We start from the raw sequence: 18,058 nt of genomic DNA on the forward strand, positions 1-18,058 counted from the left end.
GAAGAGGGGAGAAGAGAAGATGGGAGAGAGGAGGGGCTAACCTGGGAGGAGAGAGCTGGAAGGGGGGATCAAGAGGAAAAACGGGGAGGGGAAGCTCAGGGTTGGGAGTCTTTCCGGACCAACTTGATTTTCATGCAGACCTGCTCCTGGGTTTGTATGTGGCCTTTGGTGGCCAGGCTGGCAGCTATCCTGCCATAGATGGCCGCATTCCTCCGTCTAGTGCAGAGATCATGGATGTTGGGGGCATTTTCCCCCCCCCCCCCAATCTGAATAAGGTCCATGATCTCCACCCTGGACCAGGAAGGTGCCCGGCCGCGCTGGGCCTTGGCAGGCTCCTAGGAGCTGGCAGACTGTTCCTTGGGAGTGGTGGAGGGCTGGCTGCCAGTGGCTTGTTGGCTCATGTTTTGGGTCCACTGGGTCAGGGGCAGTGACTGCTGGCTCTGGGCTGGCCGTCTTGGAGCTGGCACAGGCACTGTGGCCAGAGTCAACCCCTTTTTAAGGGCTCCGGGGAGCGGGGAGGGAAAGGAGTGTTCTTGGTTGAGGCTGGAGTGGCCACCAGGGCACCCTGGGAAGGCTGGAGGCGCCCCCTATTTCAATATAAGTGTCGATACAGCACTTATTTTGAAATAGCTATTTCGAATTTGGCGTTATTCCTCATGGAATGAGGTTTACCAAATTCGAAATAAGCACGCCGCTGTTTCAAATTAATTTTGAAATAGCGGTTTGGCTGTGTAGACGCTAGTAAAATTATTTCAAAATAACGGCTGTTGTTATGAAAAAACTTTGCTGTGTTGACATACCCTTAATTCTCAACAACTTTTCAATCATTTTCTTTGAGACAGCTGCTAATGTTACCAGTTAATGTCAATTATATTTGTATAGCAAAGGCCTCTTGTGTCTCATGTCCTCCAGTAAAGCTTATTTATGACTATAAAATACAAAGGGAAATATAGTGTCATTGATTCCTATGCAGAAGTCTATATTGACATCAGAACCAGTGATGCTGTATGGTCCATTGTACTAAACTAAATGTTATTGAAAATCATAGCCTAATCCCCTCTCCAACTATATTTACATAAAAATGCAAGCAGTCTGAACAGTAATTTGATTTTCACTATGTTGTTAATATATTTGCATTTCAGAGCTGGTTGGGAGTTTTCCATTGGAATTGGTTTTCTCCTTGAAAATGTAGCTCCTAAAAATTCAGACTTTTTTTTCTGAGAAATTTGGTTTTTCTGAAAACTTTTGATTTTTCTGTTGAGGAAAATCTAAATTAAATATTAAATTTTGGATCAGCTTAACCTAAAATGAATTAATCAATCTTTTGTTGAAGTGATTCGAAACAAAACCTTTGTAGTCAAAATGAATCTGAATTAACTGTGTCAAGACTACTTCCCTTACAATGCATTGTTTTTTAAAGAGACTTCTTCTGGCACCCATTCTTAATATTGACTGGATTCCTCAGAGCAATTACATCTCCCATTATGGGTTTGTCTCTGAGCTATATGGTGCATTATGAGAGAAATGTGACTTGATGAAACATAGAAAATGTAATTTGGGCAAGTAGACCTGAACTCTAGGGGAATACAAGAACCCCCAAGTTCTCGTACTATAGTTCCCATGAAGAAATGTACTACTATGAGCAAATGCAGTTTGTTATTGAACTAATTCAAAATGAAGCATTTTCTGTCAGTTCAATAAACCAAAATAAACATTCTGTTTTCCAGAATAGCAAAATATTTAATTTCTTGATCAAATATGTCAAAAAGAAATGTTTGTATTTCCTGATCAAAATTTCCTTTCCACAAAAAACTTTGAAATTTAATTTTTTCATCCGAATTCAGGATTAAAACAAATGTTGAAATGTTGGCATCCCCTACGGGAGGATATCATAGGTTTTGGGTATAATAGGCCAAAGGAGGCTAAGCTTCTCTTGCTGTGCAGCCACCTACCACTGCCTTTCACAGCACCTGGGGAATGGTGGTCCTGACTGCACTTGTCCTTTTTCACTCTCTGCTCTGCCCTTTCTCCCAGGCCTCCACAACCAACCCCTGACTGCATCCCTCCTCTTCTTTGAATCCCTCCCCATATGGCCCCACCTCTCGGCATTCCCCTCCTCCTTGCAAGCAGCAAGCATCAGTTAGGGACACCTGAGGCAAGCAAATGCTTCCCTCTTCTCCTCCCCCCCCCTTCTCCCCTAAAAAACAAAGTTGAAGGAGGGGAAGAGGTAGAGACTGTGTGCAGCAGGATCTAAGGGGGAGTGTGGAGAAGAGGAGGGGCCTCGTGAGGAGAGGTGAGACATAGGTGGCAGGCAGTAGGGGCCTTGTGGAAGAGGGAGGTAGAGAGGAGGAGGGAGTTGGCAAGCAGTGGGTGGGGGCCAAAGGGAGGGGCAGCATAAGAGTGGGGAATAGGCAGGATATCGGTGGAAGAGGTAATGTAGGGCTGGCTGTCTGTGCAAAGCCCTGGTCTGGGCACTAGGAAAGCTTCCAGCAGTTGGGCCAAATGCAGGAAGCATGCCACTCTCCATGGAGGATATTCTGAATTTTGTTCCAATCTGCTCTGTTTGGCAAAACTAACTAGTCATTTTTTAGTCCATTTCCCTCTCAAGAGTGTTTTAGTCCTTCGTTTTTCAAATGCTACAGAGAAACAGAAAAATCTGATTCCACTGAAATTGTTTGTTACCTTAAGGTTTTCTTCCTGGGAAGATTTTGAAGAGGAGCATGGTAAAGGGAGAGAATTTGGCTATGCAAGTCTTCACAAAGAACTTGAGCCATTTCTGTTACGAAGGGTTAAGAAAGATGTAGAAAAATCTTTACCTGCCAAGGTTGAACAGATTTTGAGAATGGAGATGAGTGCATTGCAGAAGCAATATTACAAGTAAGTAGGAAAGTATGAAATAGACACACACCAAAAAACCCACCACCTGCTTCCTGTATAAGTGTGATTGTCCTATTTTATGGAGTCTTTTCATGATACTAACTTCTAAACAGATATTTTTTAGCATGTAATAAAGACTTGTAAAATCCTGGCCTTGTTTAACCCCTGAGACTTTTGTCTTGAATGGATTTCACTTTTATGGGCTCTGCTTTTAAGATTTATTTTATTGGAACTCATATTCATTTCCTTTCAGTCGGTTTGTTTTATGAGATACTTGCAAGTTTTATGTTTGGAGTTTCATTTTGTTTCATGCAGTTACTATGCGATTTTATAGCTGCCTGCCACCTTTTGTCTCCTCTTTGCCCCCCTCTGCCCCCCCGATACCCCAATGTGGTTAAAAATTACACTGCATATTCTATATCATAGGTGGATTTTAACCAGGAATTACAAAGCCCTCAGTAAAGGTTCAAAGGGCAGTACCTCAGGCTTTTTGAACATCATGATGGAACTTAAGAAGTGTTGTAACCATTGCTACCTCATTAAACCACCAGATGATAATGAATTCTATAATAAACAAGAGGCCTTACAGGTAAAGATACTTTTTTAATAAAACTGTTCACTTCAGTTTATTTTATTTTTTTAAATATGCACAAAAATAGTTTATACAGTATTTAGCTATCAATTGTCCTATTGAAGCATACTATGTAAAGTGAAGACTTGAACTTGTGATGTATATTTTGTATTACTGATATGTGATTGAATTGATTTTTGTTTCCTAGTTTCCATTTTGTGTCATGATTAATATAGTGATCTATCCTTATTTTTGAATAAAAGTATAGCAGATTGATTTAATTAAAAGGTAAGTAGACTTGATTGGGTTGAAAATTTGAGACTGTATTTTGAATAAAAGGAAAACTTGACTGATTTTTAATAGGGATGTGAAAATGTAACTGTACATGGTTACATGCAGGCTTCCAATCCACAGTTGCTCTTACTGAGCCCTTTTCCGCCTCCTTACATGTAACCATGTAACCACTGACATTTTCAGCGGTTACACATTTACTTCATTAAACACATTTTAACATTCCTAATTTTAAAATCAATCTGAAATAGAACAAATGAAAAGGCCAAGATACTACTGTAATGACTGCTTTCTAATGCAGTTTAAGTATAAACTTACATGAGTTATAGTGAAGTAGACGACAGAATAACTGATGACAAATATAGCCTGCTAAACAATTAATACACTACTCCTTAGCTAGAATCCTTAAGGTTTCATTATAGCAATTTGGTTGTTCTACCCAGGGGTTCATTATAGGGAAAGAGTACTGCTGCCGGGAGGTTGCCAATGATTGACACCTCAAGGTAAGTCACAGAGCTGAGTACTCCTCTGGCTTCTGTGTCTCATGGGGCTGACAGCTCTTCTGACCTCAAGGCCTCAGGAACACTCTTCACCTGAGTTTTCTGCTGCAGTCCTGGGGCCAGAGGAACTGTCTGGACTGCTTTCCCCATCCCCTCACTTGCAGCTCTAGTGCTGGAGGAGCTAAGAAGGCTGAAACATAATTATCTTAAAATTTGGCTTATTGAGTATAAATTTGTACATAAATCATAGGCCATATTTGTAAAAAATTCAGCTTAATCATTCTAACAGATGCATATTCTAAATAATACCCTCCCTACTCCTTATCTTTAAAAAGATAATGAGTTAGTGAAAAACTGTAAATGATGCACAAATTGCATCTTCATTTTCTCCTAGAATATTTCTTATATGGGTTGAACTTCCTAAATCCAAGACTCTCTGGTCTGGCAACATCCATGGTCCAGCAGGATCTGTCCAAATATTGCTGGACCAGAGAGCCCTAGCACCCGGGAATGTGAGCCAGTCAGGAGTCCATCAGTGGGGAGCCCTACCATTGGAACGGTGAGCCCTGTCCCCAGGGAGCCCTTCCATATGGGGCAGCAGAGAGACTGGTGAGGCCTGTCCCAGGGAGCCCCAGCCAGCCATGGAGCCTGTCTCTGGGAAGGGACAGAAGCGGGGCTGTGGTGCCTGAGGATCACTGTCCTCAGAAAGCCCTGGCTGGCAGAAGCAGACTAGAGCCAAGACCAAGCCCTGTAGCAGCAGGGCTGGAGCAGAGGCAGTCGGAGGGAGTGGCAGTGTCCTGGGAGGCCGGTGACAGGGGACCTCCTCTGATCCATCAGATCCCCTCATTAGGACAGGTTAGAGTGCAGGACCAGGGAGGTTCAACCTGTACCCTGTTACTACAGACACTTATGCTAAGTGTATGCAGCAGAATAGTCCCATTGATTTCAGTGAAGCTACTTGCATGCTTATAATTAAGCATGTATGTAAATGTTTACAGGATTAAGATTTTAGCTAATCATACCTATGTTAAAGTTCTATCAATCTATTATACTGTATAAATATTAATTTTAGTGGATACATGTTTACTATGTACAGAAGATAATGGTGATCTGTAGGGATGCAAAATCCCAGTTAATCAGTTAACCCAGGGGTTCCCAAACTTTTTGACATGGGGACCAGTAAATCCATTTAGGAGCTTTTGGAGGACTGGTAACATTCATTTGCATATTTGCATATTCATTAAGCAAATGATGAATATGCAAATAAGTTGCTGGTCCTCCCAAAGCCTTCCTTGCCAGCTTTAGCAAAACTTTTGATACGGTCACCCACAATATTGTTGCCAGAAAGTTAAGGGAATATGGATTGGATAAGTGGACTGTAAGATGGATAAAAAGCTGGCTAGACCAGGGTTTCCCAAATTTTTTACGTTAGTTGGAACCCATTTTTTTAGTACTGTTTTTTGCAGCCCAAAAATATAAATGCATATTAAAAAAAATGAAAAATGAATACATTTTTACTGTTTTTTTATTTATTCACAAGAACAACAGTACATAACATAAATCTTAATAACAGTTTAACCAGTAGAATTTTAACAGTTGTGAAGTTTGTTTACTTATAATTGAATGAGTTGAATATAAGTCATCTGAGTGCTCTTTATAGCTTTTAAATAACTAAAAAGAGAACTAATGGGAAGAGTGATGTTGTTTTGCATCACATAGCAACTTTGTCAGGCACAAAAGAAGAAAGTTTTATCCTCAAATCTGGTTTGACATTCAATCTATTTCTATATTTATTTTTGAAGAAAACCAAAGATGAGAAACTAGTTTCACACTTATATGTCGTGACGAAAGGCATTAAGAATTTGACTGCTTTCTCAGATAAATGTGAATATTCATTTCTACAGCTCAACCAAAAATCAATCAAGGAGAGTTTATCAAAGTTCTCTTTTAAGGCAGAATCATAGGAAAGTTCAATTAATGAATCTACTTCTGATGCAGTCATTGTAGTATTTCTTCATTTTCGGTTTCAACAGTAAACGGGTTCTTAATCCTTATTTTACTGGTGTCAATTGGAGGAAAATATTCATTTAAACCTGATGTTAGCCCCAAGAGGTGTTCTTGGATTGCTGCAGAAATCACATCTGAGATATTAATTTCAGCATATTTTTCTTGTAATTTAGTTAAAGTACAAAAAGACTTAAAGTTTCTCTTGTTAACTCACTGTGCCCATAAACAAAGTTTTTTAATTGTTGCCTCAACTGTTTCATGAACTTTGTAAATATTAATTTTAGTGCCTTGTAAATTCAAACATAAATCATTTAAAAGACAAAATATATCACATAAGGAAACCACCGTTGTTAACCAATCAAATTCATGAAACCTGTCTTTAAATGTAAATATAACATCTTTTGCCGATGGAGGGTGTCGCTCCAAGAACAATAAAACATCCTTCATTTCAAAGAGTTGTTTCAAAATGTTTCCTTTCAACATCCATCAAACCTCACAGTGTAATAAGAGATGCTCATGTTCACTTCCTAATTCGTTGCACAAAGCAGTACAGATTCTGGAATTCAAAGGATGAGATTTGATATAATTTATAAATTTCACACATTCTTGAAGAGTAGAACTCAAAAGTGATGGCATAGTTTTCACGCTAGTGCCTCTTTGTGAATACTACAGTGCACCTATACACAGTCAGGTGCTACAGCTCGAATCCGCGGGACAAGCCCAGTGCGAGACCTTGCCATTGCTTGAGCCCCATCACTGCTCAGTCCAACACACTTTTTCCAGTCAATATCGCTTTGAATAATAAAATCATTGATTAGCTTAAAAATTTCGGCAGCCGTTGTTCTTGTTGGAAGTAGTTTATGAAATAAGAGATCTTGAATGGAGCTTTCATAATCATATCTAACAAAACACATCAAATTGGCAGCGTCAGCTATATCAGTGCTTTCATCCACTTGTAATGGAAAAAACTGACTATTCTGTATTCGATGAATGAGCATTCCTTCAATATTTTTTGCCATTTCTTCAATTCTACGTTTCACTGTAATATTGGATAAAGACAGAGCACCCAACTGATTTCCTTTTTTCCTCCATAAATACAGGATATAATAATATGCAATGCGGGAAGTATTAACCTTTCGCCAGTAGTATGCGGGTAACCTGTCTCGGCTATTAGTTTTGAAATTTCATATGAAGCCAACACAAAGTTTTCATTTGAAGAGCCCATAGAAAGTGCACTTTTCATGCTTTTTTTAGCAAAAGCTAATTCATTTCTCCTATTTATGCAAAAATCTATGGGCTTACTTGCGTAATCTGGATGTTTGCATTCCTAATGGCATTTCAGTTTTGATGGTTTCATGTACTCGTTGGATAGTTCTGTGAGACACATTAGGCATAGTGGCAAGTGATTATCACTACCAACACTTTATAAAACTAAATTTCAAATATTCATCAGAATAATTGCGGGTCCAAGGAGTTTTTATCTTCTTGTTCTCACTTGTACTAGGCTGCACATTATTCAAACATTTTTTAGTTGTATTTCCAGTCGCATTTTTCAGCCATTTATCCATATTAAAGATGAAAATGAGAGGGTATATTATTGAAAATAAATGAAGAAAGCTTAAGCAGTTAACCTAGGATGATGTGCATGTTGTCCCACTGCATAGAAACAAGCTGAGGCTGCTGTATCACATGACAGAAAAACCAATGACGCAGGCTTGGCTGCATGAAAACACACGTGCTTCCGGGGAAACGAAGCCCTTTCCCGCTGCCCTTGCCAGGTGGCCTACGCTCCCCAGCTCTGCCAAAGCACTGTGCTGCCCCTACAGAGAGCCAGTCCCCTGGAGGAGCCACTGAATTCCCATAAGTAATAGTCCGCCACTCACCCATGGAGACCACCGCCATCCAGCAACCCCGGCTGCATCCTCCATCCAGCCCGGCCCAGGGCTTGGGGACGCGGCACCACATGGGCAGTCCAGGAGCCCAGAACTCCAAGCCGCATCCTCCGTCCAGCCCGGGCCAGGGTTTGGGGATGCAGCGCCGTACGGGCACGCTGGGAGATCGGAGCTCCCAGCTGCATCCTCCATCCAGCTCCAGCCCAGGCCAGGGATTGGGGACGCGGTGCCGCACGGCCATACTTGGAGCCCAGAACACTGGCATCCATGCTGAGGCTCGGTATATTTTTGCCGTGGCCTGGTACCGGGCCACGGCCCATAGTTTGGAAAATGCTAAGTTAACCAGTTACGTTTAGGTTAATCTAACATTTAACCAGTAAACTGACTAGCAGGATCTCATGGCTCCAGCCCCCCAGGACTCACACTCCCAGCTCTGCACTGGGATTGGAGCTGGCTCTGACTCCCAACCCCAAGGCTGGGGCTGGCTCCCAGCTCGAGCCATGAGAGCTGGAGCAGCCCTTCGCCCGCAGCAGACCATTCTTCAGGTAACTTTTTACCCGTTCGCATCCCTAGTGGTCAGTTCAATGTGTACTGCACTTGTGGGACAGCATACTTTTTCCAGGAACTCAGCTATATTCAGCATGCCCCCGGGCAATTAAACTAAAAATTAAACAGATCCAACTAGTTATAGAATCACAGAATACTAGGACTGGAAGGGACCTCAAGACATCCTACTCTTAATATCTCCAGAGATGGGGATTCCACAACCTCCCTGGGCAATTTATTCCAGTATTTGACTACCCTGACAGTTAGGAACTTTTTCCTGATGTCCAACCTAAACCACCCTTGCTGCAGTTTAAACCCATTGCTTCTTGTTCTATCCTCAGAGGCCAACAAGTTTTCTCCCTCCTCCTTATGACACCCTTTTAGATACCTGAAAAAATTAGTTGTCATGTAATTTTTTTTTATGAAGAAGGATAGGATTGGTTGTGATGAGAGGGGAACTTTTAAGGCACTCGTATATTGTTCCAAGTTTCACCATGATACTATCTCACTTTTAAAGCATTAAGTTGTTTTACTTTTTACTTTTAAGACACTCAAATACCATAATATCTGATTGTTGTTCCTGGTTAAAACAAACAGACAAACAAGCCAGATAACTTCTCTGCCTTTTGAACATCATCTAGGGCAGTGTGTCTCAACCTTTTTTTATAAAGTACCCCTTTAAAAAAAGTACCCCCAGTACCTACAGTTCTCAGACACACACAAATTTTTCGTCCATTGCAACACATTTGTCTATACAATTTAATCATAGCTGGGCGGACGATGAAATTTTTGGGTGTAAAAAGTACACAAATAATAAAGCACTGCAAAATTTAAAACAAAAATTCAGTTTTCTTCAAATTTCTTCAAATTGTGTTGACATACCTCCCAGACTTCTCTCGAGTACCCTTTAGGGGACTCATACCACTGGTTGAGAAACACTGATCTAGGGTAGTAACATAGTTCTATAGCAATTGTATTTAGTTACAAATCTGACTTTGTCTAGTCAAGATCCTTTGTTTTCAGTTTTTAAATTGTTTAAAATTTCCCAGTAAAATACCAGTATGTATTAGAAAAATTAAAGACTGGGAAAAATTGGTGCCTAATGGTGATGTCCTGGATAAATAATGGGTTTAATGTTCAGGGTCAGGAAGGCAGAAAAAAATAGAGAAAAGTAAGAGTATTAAAATGAAAAACAGGTTTTAATGCTGTAGTTGTTTATTTAGTTAAATGTGTTTAGTTTCATAAAACCATGTTACAATTTTTCATAAAACGTTTCTTTTAAAAGAAAGCAATCTTGTTACCATTGAGGTCAGGTCTGATTACCAACTCTTCATCTCTTCTTCCACAGCAGGGAGCAAAATCCAGAGAATTCTAGAACTACTTTTTTGGGGATTCAAAAAGTCTTTCTCTTGCACACACACACACACGTGCATATGAGTATCAGATACTATGCTTCTTTAATAGTCAGCCTCACATATGCACTTAGGGCTATATTAATATACACACATATATAACTAATGTAATATATTGGATTTTCTTAACATAATCAATGTTTTCATGTATTTGAGTGGTCCAAAATTCAGGTGAAAATTAGTTTTAAAAAAAGTGTAAAATATGGGTATTTTTTTGTTAAAAATCAGTAAAGAGCAAAAGAAAATTAAAGGGGCCTTATGTTTAGTAAATTGAAGTGAATGAAATTGACTTAATTGAAAGTTCCAGTGAAGTTTTCTATTAAAATAGTATGAACATTCTTCAGACTACTGTTACTGACTAGGACAGCCCAGCAAATTATATTTTGAAGAGTTAGGTGTCATTGTACATTAAATATTTTAGGTATCAAAAAGTTGCCTTCTGATTGTACTTGATGTTTTTTTTTTAATTGTGCACAAATACTTTATTAATAAAGCTCTCATCATCTACCTAACAGCCATGGCTCTCATTGCTTACTTTTGCCTGCTTGAGGCAGGCTTAATTCATACTGTCCTGTTATACTGAGGTGGAATTGAATATAATGTCCTGCTTATTTGATTTACTAATTATTCAACTTTTGCTTATTGCACAAGTACTCTGTTATTTATCTTATAAAAATGTACTCTTCTGGTCACCGAATACAAATTTATGTGGATTCATTTGGTAATAAAGACACTTATTATTCCTGCAGCATTTAATCCGTAGTAGCGGGAAATTAATCCTTCTTGATAAGCTACTGATTCGCCTACGGGAGCGTGGCAACAGAGTTCTTATTTTCTCTCAGATGGTGAGGATGCTGGACATCCTAGCAGAATATTTGAAGTATCGTCAGTTTCCTTTTCAGGTAAAAGTTTGTTCTTGTTCTCTTGTACTGGCCTAAGTCAAGACTGAACAAAAGCCTGTCAGTGGGCCACATCCGGCCCACCTACCTCTTTTATCCAGCCTGTGCGGCAGTTCCCGTCCCCATCCCCTAAAGCAGAGGTGGCCAACCCACGGCTCACGAGCCACATGCGGCTCTTTAACCCTTGAAAGTGCAGCTCACAAAGCCTCCCCTGCGGCTCGCTGAGTTTCCCCTGCTCCCTGTGCTCAGTGGGTGCAGGGGAGGCATCTGGTGTGGCAATTCAAAATGGCGTCAGCAAGATGGTGGTGGCCAGTGGGGGCCTGATGTGGTCAAAAAGCCTAACATTTTTAAAGGATCATCACCTTTCTTTTTCTCTCGTTCTCATTTTTCTCAACAACTCTGGCTGGTATGGCTCTTCACATTTTTTCTGCTGCTGTTTTGGCTCTCTTCATTTAATGGGTTGGCCATCCCTGTCCTAATGCATTGCCTGGGAGCCACGGAGACATGAGCCCTTTCAGCTGCTTCTATTTAAAAGGGTTGTGCCTTCCTGGCAGCTGCTAAGATGTGAGCCTTTTAAATAGAAACAATTGAAAGGGCTTGCAGAAGCCACCCCTGCCACGCTGCTTGGGGCCACAGAGGAGGCATGAGCTCTTTCACTTCTTTCTATTTAAAGAGCCTGCCCCTTCTGCCCAAGGCCCCAGCATTTCCAGGAGAGCCCACAACCACTTTGAAAATTTTTGAAGTGTCCTCCCTTCAAAAATTATTGCCCACTCCTGGCCTAAAGAGTTCACATTCTCTTTCACTATATACTGTCTTAATATCATGTTTATTTAGCAGAAAAGTGCCTTTCCAAATTATCTTTACAGTTTTACTTAGAAGTAATTATGAACAGAAGACTTAGGCTCTTCTACACCTACTGTAATTAGTGGAACAGGTTGTACCTCCTTGGTGCACCACCTTCGGGACCTGACCGTCCTTGATGAGGGTTTTTGCCAGAACAGGGGCCCCGCTGACAGTTCACTGCCAGTAGCCCGCTACCCTGCCAGCCTGCTGGTCTCGTAGCAGCCAGCTCTCCACCAGAACTCTTTGGCCCTGCCAGACCATGGAAGTTGCTGGACCAGAGAATCCCGGTTTAGAGATGTTCAACCTGTACATTGTAAGAACTAACTTTTATATGGATTTATATTTTAACGGGCACATTCAATCTTTCTAGAGATTAGATGGATCAATAAAAGGGGAATTGAGGAAGCAAGCACTGGATCATTTTAATGCAGAAGGCTCAGAGGTAGGCTACTATGTGTTTTCACTTGTGGAATTTGCTGTGTCTTTTTCTATTACTTATATTTTATTTCTTGCAATTAATAATTATGATAAAAATTATTACAGTAAAAGACAAGATTTTAGTTTTATCCAAATGGTCACAAATACTCTACTTCATAACTTACTTATGTCACTTATTCTTTCTGTTGGGTATCTACCTTCTAGGATTCTGGCTTTTTTTGTTATTTAACATTAGGAAGAGATAACTTATCTCTTTGTGAAGGTTATCTAGATTTAGCAAGACAGATTCATCCTCACTTTTTGTTGAAGGCAGTCCCACATTCTTGGGATTTCCATCAGCATAAAAAGCCTTAATATTTACTTTAAAAAATGTACTTGATATCAATATTTATTAGTTGTATTGTGGTAGCAACAGGAGCAAGCTACAGTTATAGACCCAGGATTCTACTGTGGTAGGCCCTACACAAATACACTTTTTAAAAGATTGTTTCTTCCCCAAAGAGCTTATGCAATCTAAATTCATTTAAGTTCCAGATTGATTTGGGATGGATTTTGATGCCATATTCATAATGCATTTCTTTGTCTTCTACTTACAGGATTTTTGCTTTTTACTGTCTACAAGAGCTGGAGGTCTAGGTATAAACTTGGCATCTGCTGACACAGTAGTTATATTTGATTCTGACTGGAACCCCCAGAATGATCTGCAGGCACAGGCTAGAGCTCATAGAATTGGCCAAAAGAAACAGGTATGTATATTCCAGCTTTAAGCCCTGAACCTGTTAATAGGGGGTCTGTCAGGTCAGGATTGAGAGCCAAAGTCTGTACATTTTTAGATCAATAAATTTTGGGTTCATAGATAATTCTCAATATAAGGTGTTTGTGTGTTTTTGTATATAATACATATATAACATCTGTGCAAGTAGGATGTTCACTTTACTAACTGATAGTTAGTAAAGAATTTTCATTTGTAAAATACATTAGAACAATTAGAGACACAAGGTGAGTGAGCTAATACTTTTTCTTGGACCAACTTTTGGTGGTGGAGAGGTGAACTTTCCTTGTTTCTTTAATATCTTGGGACTGAGCTGCAACATTAGAGCAACGACGTGTCTATTGAAAATGTAATTGTGCGAACAATTTTTTTAGTTAATGCGCATTGTCACACTAGTAAGATTATAATAGTAGATTCAAGCTGCTGTGCTCCCTACATTAAATGTGATATGAAATTTTTTTCTGTATTAGAGCTTAATTGAGCTTTATATTGACTAAAACAGGACATTTTCATTGAGAATCTGGAACTTGCTTTTTCATAGCAATGAATATGAGAGGATAGTTGCCATTAGTATGGGGCAAGTTATAGGTCTGCCACAACCGTAGCATGATTTAAGCATACATTGTGCATGGATGCTATTCTAGAAGATAGCTGAATCTATGTGCCTCATCGCTGGGGTTTAGGTTCTAGAATTACATTACTTAGGAAACTGCTTACGGAGATATTTGAGTAAGAGAGCTGACTTAATCTCTAAAATGAATTTAAATCTGGAAACAAATTAACAAAAAATTAGGACATTGAAAACAAAGATTTGGCATCTTTATTTTTTCTTTCCCTTTTTCCATAATATTTGTTAATTTTAGATTTATTTAAATACAGTTTTAATGTGTAATTTCCAAATGTTTATGTAAAGTTTATATTTTTTTGTATGTAGGTTAATATTTATCGACTAGTCACAAAGGGATCTGTAGAGGAGGATATTCTTGAAAGAGCGAAAAAGAAGATGGTGTTAGATCATTTAGTAATTCAGAGAATGGACACTACAGGGAAGACTGTACTTCACACAGGTTCCACTCCTTCAAGGTATACTGATGCACAATTCAGAAAGGGTGATAACATATCAACATCGACTAAAAATAATTTTACTTTTTAGATGTTGTATGCGGAAGTATCTCTTGTGAATTTGGATATGTAAAATTTAAAGAATTCTTAATTCTGATTCAAAATTACTTTTGCTACTTTCAAAAACTTTTTTTCATATTACGTGTTAGATGCAACTTTTTCTGACAGTGCAGAAAAGTGAGACGAAAAATTGGTTGAATTATGGAGAAATTTGTCTTGCTAATATTAAGTTAGTGTTTTTATAAATAGTAGAAAATGTTTATTGTTTGTATTTTCAGCTCTACTCCTTTTAATAAGGAAGAATTGTCAGCAATTTTAAAGTTTGGTGCTGAAGAACTTTTTAAGGAACCTGAAGGAGAAGAGCAGGAACCGCAGGTAGGCCGGGCTAACTTTCCACATACACATCAATCTAATCTTGTTTTTAGTCCTTTAATGATAAAAGAGAAATGTTCTCTTTTTTTTCAGGAAATGGATATAGATGAAATCTTGAAGAGGGCTGAAACACGAGAAAATGAGCCAGGCCCATTAACAGTAGGGGATGAGTTGCTTTCCCAGTTTAAGGTACTACTCTTTCTTTATTTCTGTCAGTGGCAGTTTCTTGTACAATAAGGATGTTAAATATCGGTTAATTGACTAGTTGAGTAGTCAATGGAATTTCCATCGACTACTTGACTAGTCAATAGGCACTTTCACATCCCTCCTTTGAAATGTACAAGAGCCCCTGTGGAGGAATGCAGAACTCCACATGCAGCCCCGGGGCCAGTGGGAAGTCCCGCTGACTCAGGGCTGCACGTAGTGTGCCAGCTTTGAAATGTACAAGAGTCCCCAGTGAGGGCTCTTGTGCATTTCATAGCCGCAGCGCAGCATAGAGCCCAGGGTCATCGCGGGACTCCCCAGCTGATTCCAGGTTCCCCGCAGCATTTCAGCGGAACCCAGGATCAGCTGGAGACTCCACAGCTGATCCCAGGATCCGCTGAAATGCCGCAGGGAGCCCAGGATCAGCTGGGGAGTCTTGGTTACAGAAATCTCCAATATATCCATCTTATCTCTATTTGTATGTAACAGTCATATCAAATTAAGGAAATTCACTACACTTTTTTCCAGAAATCTCTTTTTATGTGCCCAAGGTGGTTGTCTACAATATAAGGCAGGGGTTTCCAACCTTTTTAAGCACGAGATCACTTTTTGAATTTAAGTGCAGTCCAAGATCTACCTCAAATATAAATACCCTTGTCCCACCTCCCTCCGGTCCCTTCTCCAAGACCCCGCCCCTGCTCACTCCATCCTCCCTCTCTTGCCCATCCTCACTCACTTTCACCAGGCTGGGGCCGAGGGTTGGGGTGCAGGCTCTGGTCTTGGATTATGGGATCTGGAGTGTGAGAGAGGCTCTGAGCTGAGCTTGGGGCAGGCAGTTGGGAAGTAGGACGGGTTCTAGGTGCAACCTATGGGAAGGTGTTTGGATGCAGGGATGCTCGGGGCTGGGGCAGGGGCTTGAGGTGCAGGAGGGGGCTTGAGGTGGCTCCTGGGTGGTGGTGCAGTGGAGCTAAGGTGGGCTTACCCCGCTCTGACCCTGGTCCATTCCCAGAAGCAGCCAGTAAACTCCATCCCAAGTCCTGTTGTGCCCCCTCTCTGCTCTGTGGAGAAAGGATTCAGAGTGGGAGGGGGTACCATGACATCAGCACCCTCGCCTCCCTCCCCTGCCTTGCACGGCAAGCAGGAGGCTCCCCAGGGGAAGGGGCAGCTCCAAGGCAAAGGGCAGGAGAGGAGCAGCAGTGGGGGGAGGGGCAGCTGAAGTGCTCGCACTTGATAGCCTCTTGGCCAAACCAGTCAGGATCACCTGCCAGAGGCTCCAAGATCTACCGGTAGATCCCGATCAACTGGTTGGTGACTGCTGATATAAGGTTTTAAAAAACCTAAGCTGTTCTTATTTTGCCTCATCAGTAGGACATCAAGTAATGACCTATTGTGCCTTCAGTTACAACTTCACTGTGATTTTTATAAATTATTCATGCCAAGATTGACACATCGTAACATCTAACATTATATTAAAATAATGTTCAGGTCTAAGCTCTTTCATACTAATGGTAGCTAGTCACATCTTTTAGATTTAGATTGCTTAATACATTCATTTTTAAGAGCTTCTTGTGGTGGTTTATTTGGAAAATCCTTAACACCTTCATTGCTTACAGCAAACCTTTGAAGTTTCACATGGAGAAAGCTCTTGGGCTAGCAAAGTGTCTTTTCTTTATCCAATGAAATTCCACTTGGGTTTAGCTGAATTATAAACTGTAAAAATAACCATTTGCCCGTCTTGTTTACATTCCCGAGGAAAAATTTGACAGTGTCAAAAGAATTAAGGTGTTTGATACAGTCTCTTATGATATTCTTATCAATAAACTAGGTAAATACAACTTAGATGGGGCTACTATAAGGTGGGTGAATAACTGGCTGGATAACCATACTCAGAGTAGTTATTAATGGTTCACAATCCTGCTGGAAAGGCATAACAAGTGGGGTTCCGCAGGGGTCTGTTCTGAGACCGGCTCTGTTCAATATCTTCAGCAACGATTTAGATATTGGTATAGAAAGTATGCTTATTAAGTTTGCAGATGATACCAAGCTGGGAGGGGTTGTGACTAATCTGGAGGATAGGGTCATAATTCAAAACGACCTGGACAAATTGGAGAAATGGTCTGAGGTAAATAGGATGAAGTTTAATAAAGACAAATGCAAAGTGCTCCACTTAGGAAGGAACAATCAGTTTCATGCATACAGAATGGGAAGTGACTGTCTGGGAAGGAGTATGGCACAAAGGGATCTAGGGGTTCTAGTGAACCACAAGTTGAATATGTGTCAGCAGTGTGATGCTGTTGCAAAGAAAGCAAACATGATTCTGAGATACATTAACAGGCGTATTGTGAGCAAGACACGAGAAGTCATTCTTCCGCTCTACTCTGCGCTAATTAGGCCTCAGTTGGAGTATTGTGTCCAGTTCTGGGCACCGCATTTCAAGAAAGATGTGGAGAAATTGGAGAGGGTCCAGAAAAGAGCAACGAGAATGATTAAAGGTCTAGAGAACATGACCTATGAGGGAAGACTGAAGGAATTGGGTTTGTTTAGTTTAGAAAAGAGAAGATTGAGGGGGGACATGATAGCAGTTTTCAGGTATCTAAAAGGGTGTCATAAGGAGGAGGGAAACCTCTGGGGATAGAACAAGAAGCAATGGGTTTAAACTGCAGCAAGGGAGGTTTAGGTTGGACATTAGGAAAAAATTCCTAACTGTCAGGGTAGTCACACTGGAATAAATTGCCCAGGGAGGTTGTGGAATCTCCATCTCTGGAGATATTTAAGAGTAGGTTAGATTCTGTCTAGACCATCCGTGATGCACATTTATTTGGTCCTGCCATGAGGGCAGGGAACTGGACTCGATGACCTATCGAGGTCCCTTCCAGTCCTAGTATTCTATGATTCTATGAATTCCCGAGGAAAAAGCTCCATCAAAATGGAATTTGACATAAAAGGATTTATCAATAATTTAACAGTAGAAAACATGACAAGAATGTTGTAATTATCTTAGAAATAAGCTTTATACTGTTCAAAAATATAGAATCAAAGTTACACTTAAAGTTCAAATATACTATAAGAAATGTACAGTTAGGCACCATCTGCCTTATAGTATCATCATGAAATGATCATATGACTACAATTTTGTCACTACAGGTTGGACCTTCCAAAACCGGGACTTCCTCATCTGGCAACATCTGTGGTCAGGCAGGGCCATGGATGTTCCTGGACCAGGGAGTCCTGGCTGGGATCCCCAGTGGCAAGAGAGCTGGTGGCCCTGGTAGCACAGCCAGGGCCATAGCAGCCCGAGTAGTGGGGTCGGGA

General features: G+C 40.5%; 1 protein-coding gene across 4 annotated transcripts in view; it reads left to right on the plus strand.

Moving 5' to 3' along the window:
• The window catches only part of CHD1 (chromodomain helicase DNA binding protein 1), a 99,525-nt gene that overhangs the window by 58,452 nt on the left and 23,015 nt on the right, over positions 1-18,058 (plus strand). For all 4 annotated transcript variants that reach the window (XM_075932080.2, XM_075932081.2, XM_075932082.2 and 1 more), the window contains exons 15-22: positions 2,689-2,877; positions 3,304-3,466; positions 10,846-10,998; positions 12,209-12,280; positions 12,873-13,022; positions 13,983-14,131; positions 14,449-14,545; positions 14,636-14,731. In XM_075932080.2, the coding sequence (XP_075788195.1) occupies positions 2,689-2,877; positions 3,304-3,466; positions 10,846-10,998; positions 12,209-12,280; positions 12,873-13,022; positions 13,983-14,131; positions 14,449-14,545; positions 14,636-14,731 (1,069 nt within the window). The remainder of the gene's footprint in view (positions 1-2,688; positions 2,878-3,303; positions 3,467-10,845; positions 10,999-12,208; positions 12,281-12,872; positions 13,023-13,982; positions 14,132-14,448; positions 14,546-14,635; positions 14,732-18,058) is intronic.

This window comes from Pelodiscus sinensis, chromosome 6, assembly GCF_052426305.1.
Source record: "Pelodiscus sinensis isolate ZL-2025 chromosome 6, ASM5242630v1, whole genome shotgun sequence".
Taxonomy (NCBI): Eukaryota; Metazoa; Chordata; order Testudines; family Trionychidae; genus Pelodiscus; species Pelodiscus sinensis.